The following is a 13,549-nucleotide window of genomic DNA, read 5'->3' on the forward strand; positions in this document are numbered from 1 at the left end:
ATTCTTGGCCCTGGATCTGCTACTTCACACTCCTCCCTGCATGGAGATGGTATTTCAGGTGTCCTAGGAGTTCTGCTGCTGTTTTATAAAATGTGGTAATTTAGTAGGTCAAATTGTATTCACAGCAGGGTGAAAGACTGTCAAATGGCTCTAGAAGGGAAAAGTGGACTCTACCTAGTAGGCAGGGAAGAGGACATGACTTTAATTTCTTTTGCCTTTGGGTGTCAACAGGACGCCACAGGGTTGGAAGTATGTCAGGAGCCAAGAAAGCCCTCTTGAAAAGGCCCCCTAGAGAGGCCAGACCAACGCAATCCTAGGAGAAGGCGGTGTGGTACAGTACAAAAAGCTTAGAACAACTTGGCCTTAAGTGTGGGCTCCACTACTTACTCTCCAATTGTGGGACCTGGTTCAAGTTACTCAAGCCCTCAGAGGCTCTGTTTTCTCATATGCATGGTGGAGAAGAGAATAATACAACACCTGCCGTGTATGGTTGTTCTGAGGATTAAGTTAGTACAATACTCGGTATGCAATAAGTATTCAACAAATGTTTATTTCTTCCCAAGGTACATCTGAATAGATATGTAAAGTCAGAGTGGGAAGGAAGGTGAGGCTGTCCTATTAAAGTCTTTCCTACAAACTTATATATCAATGTCTTGAGAGGAAGGGCACTCTACCTCCCCATGAGAATCAAAACCGCTCATTTGAGTTTCTGGTATGAGGTCTGTCCTAGTTAAAAGGGGAGGGACCTAGAAAGGCATGAAGCATAACTACATGTGTCATGGTCATCTGTAGCTACAATGTGATCATGGATTGACCTCAGTTAGAAAATCATGTTAGTGAGTAAAGGGTGGCAGTTGCGGTTTTATACATTTTATGAAATACCATTTTTATATCAATTTAATATACTGTCATGAGGAAACAATGGGGAAAATTTGTGGAAGCTCAGTTGCTCATTGGCCAAGACAAGACTGAAGAAATACAATTGAGGAGACAAGCCTACCTGTTCTTCTGACATATGTGTGTGTGTATGTGTATGTATGTATATTCTTCTTTGTATAATACCTTCCACAACACTTTTTACATCTACTTTCTCACTGCTTCTGCACAACCACCATTGTTAAGTGACTTCTGAATTTATACAGCAAGTTAGTGGTAGAGCCAGTGATAAGAGTCCAGATCTTGGTGTCCTCGTTCTTGTGGCTGTGTGTGAGAACACTAGAGCGTCTAGTTATGGGTATGATTGTCAGTTTTGCTCAGGTAAGGTTTTGAGCTAGCTCTGGAATGGCAGTATTGATATTTCATGTCCTGATAGATAAGGAGAGCCAGCGGGAGAAGGAGAAACTGGAAGCGGAGCTGGCCACTGCCCGTTCTACCAACGAGGACCAAAGGCGACACATTGAAATCCGAGACCAGGCCCTGAGCAACGCCCAGGCCAAGGTGGTAAAGCTGGAGGAAGAGGTATGTGTAGTTTCCTCGGGTAGCATATGAGCTTGAGGGTAGAAGAGCTGGGAAACCAAGGGCACTGGGGGCCCCCCACTTTGGCAAACTGGCAGCTACATCATCCCCCAACAGGAAGGTGCCATCTGCTACTTCCAGTTATAACTGTACTGATGTGAGTAGACTTTGATTTCTTTTTTCTTCTCTTCAAGTTCCTTCCTTTTGCTCCAGAATAGAAAGTCACCAAGGTCAAGGATAAATTTTCATTTGCTCATTCATATAATAAGCTAACCACCCGCCTTCCCTAAGTTCTGACTGTGTACCTAGCCCTGCCTTAAATTAAGCCTATGACAGATTTTATGTATATATATATATATATATATATATACATTTACATATGTATATGTACACGTGTATGTATGTATATATACAAACACACACACATACATACACATATATATATATATATATATATATATATATATATATATGTATGTATGTATGTATGTATGTATGTATATATAGTCCTGCTCTTACAGGGCTTTAAAGCTTTATTTTGGAAGGGCTAGAAAATGATTCCAGATATTTTAAGGTACTCCAAGGATATTGAAATCAGAATGGTCCTTGTCTCCCCATGCTCAATGGGAAGTTGGTTCTCTCAGGCAAAAAAATGAATCTTGAGGGCTATGCCTCTTGTTGGATTTATTTTGCAGATTGATTTTTGAATAGAAGCAATCTTGGGGTGCCTGGCACAGGATGGGATCCAAGGACCATTTACAGTTTATGGTAGGCCAAGAGCTCTGCCCTGGCTCTTACTGGCTAGGTTCTGGAATGTAGGTATGTGGTAGGGTGAAGTTCTCAGTTATTTGTGTGCAGGGATGGAGACTTTCCTTGACAAATGCAAGGGCCCCCAAACTACTAAGCATCTGATTAGTATGTATCTGATTACTCTCAATGTAGATGTTACTCAATTGCAACACTAAGCTGTGCTTATATGAAATAGAGGGAACTTTGCTGCTGGCCTGTCATTCATTAATCTTGGATGTCAGTTGTCATTGTATTGGAATACTACTAGGTCTTAGATGTTTTGTACTTCAGGGAATGGGTATATTCCAGCAAAAAATGATGCTAAGATGTAACTTGGTAAAGAAAATTTCACATCTCACTGACTTGTCTATTCTAAAATTGGAATTGTTTTAAAAGAAAAAAAATAGCCTCCATTATAAGAAGCTGAAATCTTTATAAAGTTGAGATTACAAAAAAGTGTTTAGTGACCAAACCTTGAGCATTCTGGCTATTGCAGGTGAGGTACCTTTCCTACTTTCATGCATTGCCTGCTTCCTCTCCCTTAGTAAGAATGTCTAATTCTTAAAGATCTCCTGACTTACAGATATCCTTTGATTTCTTTTGTGGGTGTTAACACACTTGTTGGAGCTATATTGTGGGCTCATGCTTTTCTAGTAGGTGATGCCATCTAACCTATGATGTCCTTTAACGTGAATTGCTTAATTGTTAAACTTCAGGTTGTATAAAGTCAGGCTGATGTTCTGCTTCATCAGTTGTCTAGATCAGAAACACTGCCAAGTTGCTTTATTGAACATGAGGGATACTTGTACATGCTTGGTGTCCAGGTCTTAAGAGCTTAGCACACCCTTTAGCCAGCCCTTCGCCATACCTCATATATTCCCTTCTTGCAAGGAAATGACAGAGTAAATTACAGGATGGGGATAAGACTGTATTCTTCTAGAGAAGAGAAAACTGAGAGACCCGCTGAGAAGTAGTTTGCTGGTGGTCACATGGCAAGTCTTGGGCAGAGCCAGGAATAAAACTGGAATCTCATGACTCTTCATTCCCTAGACCCTGCTGCCTGTCTCCCCGTCTGAATCATCCTTTGGTTCCACTCCCAAAAAGAAAATGTGGGCGCCTGTTCAGATTTAGTAACCTCTGCATCTTTTAATTTGAAAAGAAATTGCTTTATCCATTGGACCCCTGTTTTTCAACAGACTATGAGAAGCTTGTCTGGACTGCTTTGAGATTGGGGTGTATAAACAGCCCCACTGCCCGTCCTGGAAGGGTGCCCATCCAGTTGGAGATAAATGGAAACAAAGATTCTGCAACCATCTTGGTTTGCAGTGTCTGAGGGCTCAGTGGTAACTGGTTGTTAATCATGGAAATAGTATACTTGTATGGAGAGGATCTTAATCTGTAGTTCCCACCAGGCAGCCCTCACTGAAACAGTTGCCTGACATATATTTCTGACTTCAGACTTCTGAGTCTTTTCTGGGAATTTGTTCCAGAGATTTTTAGTCATTTTCCAAGGCCCTGCTCCAAAATATGTAGATTTACAATTTAAAGAAGAAGCTCTAAATATTGGGCTAGGATTGAATGATGGCGTTTAGTGGTCAGAGACATCTCACATGAACTCATCAATTATTGATAATTTTTTATTCCTCATCCAACCTGTTCTTTTGCATGGAGTCTAGTTGTTGGGAAATTCTGAGTTGCTGTTGCTAAAGGAGGCGGAACCTTTGATGGGGAGAGCAAGCTTCTACCCGGTGGAATCAGAGGCAGAGGCCATGTAATGCCTTCCAGACTCTCAAGCCAGATCACCTCTAGCACATATAGGGGCTTGAAACCACATCTCAGGGAAAATCCACAGATTGCTATTTTCCTTTTCATTTTAGTAGCCTATCAGAGCTGAGTCTGCTCCTGGGTGGTATTTGTCCTATCTCCTCCATAATATTCAAAGGAAAACATTCCTTTCCCTTATCTTCAAAGACAGGAATTGATAACTGAAGTTTTGCTTTTTTGCTGTGACTCAACCCCCACTAGGTCTCATTTTTCCTGGGGTAAAATTTTTAAGTACAGAACGTTTAGGAGGTATTTAAGGTGAGTAGGTAGCCCTGGAACTAATCTAGTAAGGTTTCTTCATTGTGATTCCTTCACAAAATTAGTGAGCATTTCTAAATCAATAAGAGTATTCACAAATAGAAAATATATCCCTCTATCTGTTGGAGATGGCTCAAGTCAGGTCATGTTGGAAGGCAGAGGGATATGTCAGATGCCTGCCTATGTCTCATAGAAACATAATTTAGTTATGGCTTACAAATGGCACCATGCATTTTCCTTAGAAGTTCTTCTAGGGAAAACCTCTCTAGTCTACTTAGCAAATGAGAATTAGGGGAACTTTCCCAAATTAAGCCTTTATTCTAGGGAGTATTTTCTTAGCCTACTAAGTGCAAGGCCACTCAGGTTTAACTATTTTGCGTTGCATCAAGATGGTCAGGTTGACACTTGACACATATATTGACTCATTATGTTGTACACCCAAAACTCATGTAATGTTACAAGTCATTTATATCTCAATAAAAAAAAAGATGGTTAGGGAACGGTTATGACTACTTTAATGGTCTGAAGACTCTTGCATATATTTATGTCTTTCTCCTTACAACGTCCTCATTTAGATACTTTTCCTAAAATCCATTCCATCTTTCTAACCCTATTAAGTCTTTTGCCCATGACACTCAACATTCACTGTGCTCTAAGCTCTATACAGAAATGGTGCCTCAGGCTTACAGAGAACTTTCTCCTGCAATCACAACTTCCTTCCTCTTCCAAGTTCAGCACAGATTCTCTCACGGACCCTGCTCTGCTAACATCGAGGGATATGGTATCTTGCTGAGAAGGGGATAGCACTCTAAAGAGCAGACCTGTTTTTTGGTGATTCACTATAATCCAGGTCTTGCCACCAATCTACAGCTTATGCAGCAGGCAGCTGGCTGGCGTAAATGGTGCCTTTCCATCCCTGCCCTTATCTTTCGGGACACGTAGGTCCTGTTGAAGTGGAGGTTCATTAAACTCCAAGTCAAAAGAATTCTGTGTCCTACAGCAACCATGGTATTCTCCCATTCAAAGAGACCTCCCTCTGCCCCCCACTAATTTGACCTCACTGGAGAGTTTTGACAGATGCCTGGCATATCCACTCTCAAGGCTCAAGGCAGCCCAGGCTTCTGGCCGGCTGCTGTCTTATGATGATCCAGAGCCGAGCCACTGCTTGGGTAATTGTTTCAGGGATGGTGGGAAAAAGGCCCTGGCAAGATCAAAGAGGGAAGATGCTGCGGGTGGGCTGCTTACTGAGCAGAGTGCATAGGAAGGGATAGAGCGGAATGTGGGAGGGCTGGCAGAAAGAGCCAGTGAGCCTTGTTCTTTGGCTTTAGGCTAGATTGACAGCCACAAAGATTCAGGGGAAAAAAGGACCCAAGTGTTAACCTTTTCTCAACTGCAATGTCTGGTGCAGACATTTAGACATTGCAGTGAAAACTCTTTGTGGCGGTGCATTTTCCAGAGTCATTTTGCCACTCCTCTCAATTCTCCAAAACTAAATTCATATTGTTTCACTTCATTTCCACCATTATTCTTCATGGTTCATATTTTCTCTTATTTCTAGATCTCTTGCCATTTATTTGATTTGTCTCTTTGGTTTTAGAGATACATCATTTTCTGCTATCACACCTATCCACACAGCACCATAACTAGTCTCCTTCTTTCCCAGTATTAGAGGAAGATGTCCTAGGCATAGACATTTATATATCTAATCCAAAATAATCCTCAAACAGTAGGATTTTTGTTGGTATAGGTAAAACTCATACAATTGTTATAATGGATTATAAATGTGATAGAAGATCTGAGGGTATGAATTGTGTGTGCATTGAGAGTATTGATAGGAATTCAGATAAAATATATATCTACCCAGGAATCTTCCAGAGTGTTCTGTTGACTTATTTGAAGGGCATTTCATCTAAGGATGACTTTTCCCATATTTATGGCAGCATATTTTCTTTGAAGTAGGTATTGCTCCACTCAGTATAAGTAATTATGTTCCCCACCCCCAATAGAGGTGGAGCTACTTCTCAAAGCTTGATTTTCTCAGCTTTTCCTATGATTTTGGCTTTTGAAATTCCCAGATTGAAAGTCTTGTGTATTTTCTTTAGCCTCCTTAAGAGAATGAACTCCATTCCCTTGGTAGCAAGTTTCTAGGCGTGTTTTTTTTTTTTTTTTTTTTTTTTTTTTACTCTTCAATTCTTTTAATATCTACCAGTGGACCACAGCTTCTTGGCAGTGGACACAGGCAACTTGCTAATACCAGGGTAGTGTTACCAAATTGCTTCAGAGGGAACTCTTACTTGGAGCCATGGGCTCCTGGGCAAGGCTAAATAAGATCAAATGGAAATCACTGAAGGCTCATGGAGTAACATATAACTTAGTTGTATGAAGGAGAGGAGCAAAGAAAGTACACTTCAGTTGTGACATTTGTGACACCATGAGTGTTTGGAGTTCTGGGCGATAGAAGGGAAGATGAAAATCAGACGTAATGAAAGATGGCCTCTGTGACACTGGACTTAGTTCTGTATTATTAGTCTCAATGTCCTTTAGTCATCAGAGTGTGTGTATATGTTGGTGTTCATCTACCTAATAATAGTAGCCCACCCCCTCTATATCCATATTATATTTTTTATTATTTATTAAGACTTTACTTTTTTAGGGCAGATTTATGTTCACAGCAAAATTGAGGGACACGTACAGAGACTTTCCCATATGCTCATTGCTGCCACATATGCACAGCCTCCCCTGTTATCACCTTCCCCCACCAGAGGGGTACATATGTTACAGCTGGTGAACCTACATTGACACATAATCACCCGAAGTCCGTAGTGTACATTAGGGTTCACTCTTGGTAGTATACATTCTGTGGGTTTGGTAAATGTATGTGATTATATGTATCCATCATTATGGTATCATACAGAATATTTTCACTGTGCTAAAAATCCTTTGTGTTCTGCCTATTCATTCCTACCATGTATTTTTAACCTTTCAAAAATATTTCCAAATACTTACTACATCCCCACTATGAAGCTTGGAAGTTTCAGCAGAGTAGGAAATTAAAGTGCAAACAGTTTATACAGTTAGTAATACATTTAGAAGAAAACCCAGATCTCTTAATTCCAAAATATCCCATACTATGCTTTGTCCACCAGTGAATAAATGGAGAAGGTTGATGATTAAATCACTTCCTTACAAATGGCTGATACAAATGGGTAGCTTCAGGGGCCCTAGAGGTAATTTTGTGTATAGCCATCCTTGAAAAAATAAATTTGAAAGACATCTGCAGTTGTTGGAAGGAGGGAAGAGATGCCATCACGTGGTATTCATTTGCAGGGATCAGATTTTCCTGAGTCAGAAGGGGGTTAAGAGATCTGCCAAATGCTTGGGAATGGGTTCAAATTATTGCAGAAGTGCAATGGAAAAACATGATTGATTGAGCTCAAGAGTATTTGCTCTATTCTTCAATAGGTTGCGTTCCTGCTGTTCTTCCTCCCAATTTTATGACTCCCCTTTAACAACTTATTTCTTAATAGGAATGATCTGAAACCCTTATCTTGACTTTCCAAGCAAAGTGAATACATTTATGAATGTGTGTGTTTATTATTTTTATATTTTCAGTATTATAGCTAAGCTATGCTTTGCTCATTTTTGTTTTTGTATTTGACAGTTATTTAATATTAACTGCTCACCAAGAATGTAGTGAAAAATGAACTAGATCCAGAACCTAAGAGAGATATGAAGGATAGAGGGCCCTACCCTTAAGTGGCTTATGGGATACTGCCCTCCAATGGGGCAGAGACTTTGTCTTGCCTCCCATTGCATCACTACTGCTCTCAGATGTAGAATAGGGCCTGGTGTATGATAAACATTCAGTAAATATCTGTTGAATGAATGAATCCACACTTGAACAAAATCTTATAAAATGACTGCTAATAGAGTGCACGTTATAAGAGGCTCTAGGGAAAAGCAGTGATCAGGGTCAGGTAAGATTATTCTGGAAGAACTCCCAGAGAGCTTACTGATATGGTGAGGAAGGATGAAGAAATGATCAGACTGGGTTTCCCTGGCGGCGCAGTGGTTGAGAGTCTGCCTGCCGATGCAGGGGACCCGGGTTCGTGCCCCGGTCTGGGAAGATCCCACATGCCATGGAGCAGCTGGGCCCGTGAGCCATGGCCGCTGAGCCTGCGCGTCCGGAGCCTGTGCTCCGCAACGGGAGAGGCCACAACAGTGAGAGGCCCGCGTACCGCAAAATAAATAAATAAAGAAAAGAAAAGAAATGGTCAGACTAATATAAAGGTTGATCATTTGCATAGTAGGCCTGGTAGAACTGTAAGGCAGTAAGAACCCAGGATACTGATAAAGGCATTTCTAAGAGGCATATCTAGGATGGACAGGGAACAATGAGACAGTAGATCGGAAGGTGAATTGAAAAATACCAAGTGGTTTAAAATATGGATGAGAAAGAATAGCTGTGGTGTAAAGAAGTGAGAGTGGAGGTGTAAAATTGCCTTCGATATATAGTAGGAACCTAATCAATAGTAGTTCAGTGGATGCGCTAGCAGTAGATTGCTTTTGTTCTTAAATAAGGCCATGCCATAATGTTCTACTTGAGCAAGTCTGTTATAGCAATTGTATGTCGGATGGACTGATTGTGCGTGTGTGTATGTGTGTGTGTGTATTCATCTGTGCATATGTGCTTGTGTGTAGATAGGAGAGGGCAACAAAGTAAGAAGATCTATTAGGTTATTATTCTAATTATTTAGTTGTGAAATAAGGACTTAAACTATGTAGGCTATGAAAATATAAGGGAATGAAAGAATATGAGAGATGTTATTTAAAATTAAGATATAGTGACAGATTGGATATGGTGGTCAAAGGAAAGAGGGAAGGAAGGACAATAATTCCAAGATTTGGAGACTGGAAAAACAGGATAAATGATTATAATGGCTGAACTATTGAAGGGATATCAGTTTGGATAAAGATGAAAGCAGTCTGGGGCGCATTGTGTCAGAGTGAGAAATCTTGCCCTCAGCTAGGGGTCTGTGACTAAAGAGAGCATAATAACATTAAAATATGAATATAAGCAGTTGGGAGAATTGTGGCATGAAGGAAATCTCCAGTAGTGCTGAAGTGGAGAGCAAGGTTTCTCAACCTCAGCATTACTGACATTTGGGGCTAGATAATTCTTTGGTGATAGTGATGGAGGAGGCTGTCCTGTGCATGGTGGGGTGTTGAGCAGTATCCTTGGCTTCCAGTCACAAGATACCAATAGCAACCTACCCCCAGATGTAACAACCAAAAATGTCTCCACACATTGCTAAATGTTCCCTGGGGGTAAAATCACCCCCAGTTCAGAACCATCAGTATAGAGGTAAAAGAGTAAACTGCCATAGATTGGACCTTTGGGGTATAGCAGGAGATGGGGGTGAAATTGGAAGGGAAGGTGGGTCTAAAAGATCAAGATAGAAAGGAAGAATGATTTAAGGAACCATGTTAGGAGAACACACGTTTAGGGAAAGCTAGGGAAGGGGGGTTTTGACAGGTTTTTGAAAATTGGCATTTGGTAAGAAAATTTAAATGGATGGAATGAGTTCCCCCATTCACTGAGTATCTAGAGGGAATTTGGTTCTGGCTTCTTCTAGAGATCTGTGGGTACTCGTCTCTGCACCAGAACCACTACCTTGGCTTTAGAAACTTTTCAAGTGAACTTTCACTTCCTTGAACACTAAAGGCATAGAAAAAGAAGTCATCTAGGATTCTATGGAGAGTACACACCTTATATGATCTGTCTCTTACATGTACATACACACAAACGAAGGCAGGACTTTTATGTTTTGGGTTTTTTTTTTACCTCCAAGAATATGCCTATACAGATTTCTAGGATCCCATTTTGTCCAGTCCCCTTAGTTACTGGTCAGTGTTGAAGATGAAAAGGGGAAGCTTAGATTCATAAAATATTTGTGAATTGAAAGACTGTTAGATAGACATCTGTCTATCCTACTGTTGCTGGGTTTTTGTTTCTTTTTTTAAACTTCTTAAAACCTAGTGGGCAAGGTGTTCCTAAGAAAGAGAATGCCATATCCAAAGGCAATGAGGGCTAAAATACGAGAGGGTCCTCGGGAACCTAAAGTTATTTAACCATGCTGAAGTGTCAAGTGTGGAAAGATGATGGAGTGAGGTAAGACGGGAAGCCCATTCTTTAGGGCAAACAGACAAAGCACAAGAACATATATACAGTGGACCCTTGAACAACACTGGTTTGAACTGTGTGAATCCACTTATATGCAGACATTTTCAGTAGTAAATACTATAGTACTACTGTGGATATGGAGGAACCGCATATATGGAGGGCTGACTATAAAGTTATACATGGATTTTCGACTGCAGGGAGGGTCAGTACCCCTAACCCCCATGCTGTTCAAGGGTCAACTGGATATTCATATGTATCTTCAAAGATGTAACAGTCTTTTTTTGAAATTAAGTTTTATGTAGAACCCTCATTGTAAAACACATAAAAGAGGAGCCACTTGATACAACTCACCCATTGTAGTGGCTTCTGAAGCACTCCTTAGAACACTAGGACTGTGGAACACAGTTTGAAAATCACTCCAAGGGCTGGCACCTTATCTATAAAGGACCAGATAGTACATATTTTCAGTTTTGTGGACCACAGAGTTTCTTTTGCAACTGCAACTGCTCAACTCTGCCATTATGGCAGGAAGGCAGCCCTAGCCAATAGGTAAATGAATGGGCATGGTTGGATTTGGCCCACTGCTGACCATTTTGGTTTGCTGATCCCCCAAAACCCCCATCATTTTTTTTTTTTATAAATGGGAACTCTGAGGCTGAGAACAGGGAAGCAAATTACTATTAAAAACAGAGCTAAGACTAGAACCCAAGTCTCCTGATTGCCACCTTGTTCCTTTACCTTTCAATTTGCTATCAAATAGAAATTCCTGGTGTGTGTGTGTGTGTGTGTGTGCGCGTGCGTGTGCGCGCACGCGCGCGTGCGTGTGTGTGGCAGGGAATGAGCTCTGCCTAAGTGTCTTTAGTTAAACAGTACCTTTGACTATAGGTAAAGTATCTCTCACAAAGTGGAGGTGCCCTCTAAATCGTGTCATTTTGAGAGAATATGGTGTCCTTGCAGCTACTCAGTACTCTCTTCTAATTGTATCTCCAATGAAAGGCCTTGCCCTATAAAGATATCTGAAGCTCTGTTGCATGAAGCGTTTGAGGCATAGTGTTATATGTCTTCCTGGGGAAAAATGGCTGTGTTTTTAATGTCTTAATTGATGTGTTAATTAGAGTTATTGAGATAATGAGAACCATGTCAAGGCTACCTGGAATGAATGTTCAAAGTTGAGAGGACTAGAGTATGTGTGAATTGGGATTAACTTTTTCTTTAAAAAAGAAAAACAACTCTGTGTACTTTTTGTGCCGGACACTCTACTAAGCACTTCATTTGTTATCTCATTTGCTCCTTTTAGAGGTATATCAAATTATCATCATCTCTATGTTATGTATGAATGAGTAAAGGGAAGTTCAGGGAGATTAAGTAGCTTTCCTCAGGTTGCATACCTAGTAAGTGGGAGAGCCAACATTTGGACTGGGGTAGCCTGAGGCCAGAGCTCATGACCTTAACCATTTTACTGTATGGCCTCTCTCTTTACCTAGAAGGAACCATTGACATTTCTGATGGCATTGAAAGGTGAAGTTGGGGATCTAGGATGTCTTAATTACTGAGCTAACATTTGAGGAGCTTAGCACAGGAGATAAGTTTATAGAAGAGAGGCAGAAAAGGGGATTTACCATAATGAAGGAAAAAGTGAAGCATATAAAGTTCAGGATAGTACAGGTGTTAATAAGCCACATAGACCTTTGTTCCTTTCTCTGTATAGATGAGATCTAGAAAACAGAATATGTAACTTAGAAGATAGCTGACTTTGTGGATTGCATCTTTATAGGATCTTGCACTGGTAGCATCCAACAGTTGTCCTTTTGTACCCTAAATTACCTAGGTATTAAGCATTTAGTAGGTGATCTTGGTGTTTATGGCTGAGCTGCACTTTTTCTTGGTCCTGTATATGGGTATTGTGAGTTCATAATTGGCTGTAAAGTTAAGAGATTTGTTAGGGAAGATGTAAAAGTTTTCCTCAGAGAAAACTATGATAGGCAAAGGATTTTGTGAATTTTGAAATTATCTGGAAAAATTCCTAGGGATTTGGATATTATGTTGTAAAATTTTCTCTCTTATTAAAATAGTTATTTGGGGGACTTTAATGTCTGTGACTCTTGGTTTTAATATCTGCAAATGTCCTTGATTTTCCATACTACTAGATTGTTATTTGGATCTGTTGACATAATAGATTGGCACTTTGCACAATAAAAAAAAAGATATGCAAAAAAAAGGAAGTAGAAGAATTATGCCAACAATAGAGGTCCTGGTACCTTGTGGAAAATCATCCCAGTGGCAAAGCATAATAGGATTTTCCTTGGCCTGGTTTGTGGAAGTTGTCTGACTTGTGTGACTATCTTCAGCCAACTCAGAAAACTCTCTGGGCCTTTATTGCTTTTCCCTTCCAGACAGTTGGCTCAGTGACTTCCACTGCTGGGGATTCCTTAGCTAAGACATTGAGGATTCCTTTCTCAAGAAAGGCAGGGCATAGAGAAATACACCTAGTCCTGACTGCTTATTTTTCAGTTCTCTGAGCTTACGTTGCAGTACTTTACCATCAAGGCAAGAACTGCATACTATCTAACTTTAATTGCCTTTAAGTATAACTCCCGTAAGCCTCAGTAATGATAGTTAACACTCTCTGCATTAACATTGCACTGCTCCCCTAGGGTTTTCAGAGCGATTCACAAATAAATGCATTCAACTTTAAATAGCTCATCAGGATTATAGAACCCAAAAGGCAAAGGATAGAGGACATTTCCTGCTCTCCAATTATTCAAAGCTTAGCAAATAGGAAGGCAGAGGCATCCATGGCCTAAAGGTCTTGATTGCCCTAGTCAGTGTTATTACAAATAGTTTCATATCCCAGGAAAGAAAGGTTTAAGCTTATTGAGAGGTTGAGAATGGCAATTTTTGTTTCTTTTATTTCCTAGGGAAAGGTCTAATGGATAAAAACATTTAAACTTATAACTCACCTCAACTGGTTTACAAGGCGAGATTGAACTAGGCCTTGGAATGAAAGGAAATGTCAAGAAGTGTAGCACGAATTTTTAA

At 40.3% G+C, this 13,549-nt stretch overlaps 1 protein-coding gene across 1 annotated transcript in view; it reads left to right on the forward strand.

The window, feature by feature from the left end:
- Positions 1 to 13,549, forward strand: part of AMOT (angiomotin) — a 60,116-nt gene that overhangs the window by 17,111 nt on the left and 29,456 nt on the right. The window contains exon 6 of the mRNA XM_081222055.1: positions 1,313 to 1,458. Coding sequence (XP_081078181.1) covers positions 1,313 to 1,458 — 146 coding nt within the window. The remainder of the gene's footprint in view (positions 1 to 1,312; positions 1,459 to 13,549) is intronic.

This window comes from Mesoplodon bidens (genome assembly GCF_964165515.1).
Source record: "Mesoplodon bidens genome assembly, chromosome: X".
Lineage (NCBI taxonomy): Eukaryota > Metazoa > Chordata > Mammalia > Artiodactyla > Ziphiidae > Mesoplodon > Mesoplodon bidens.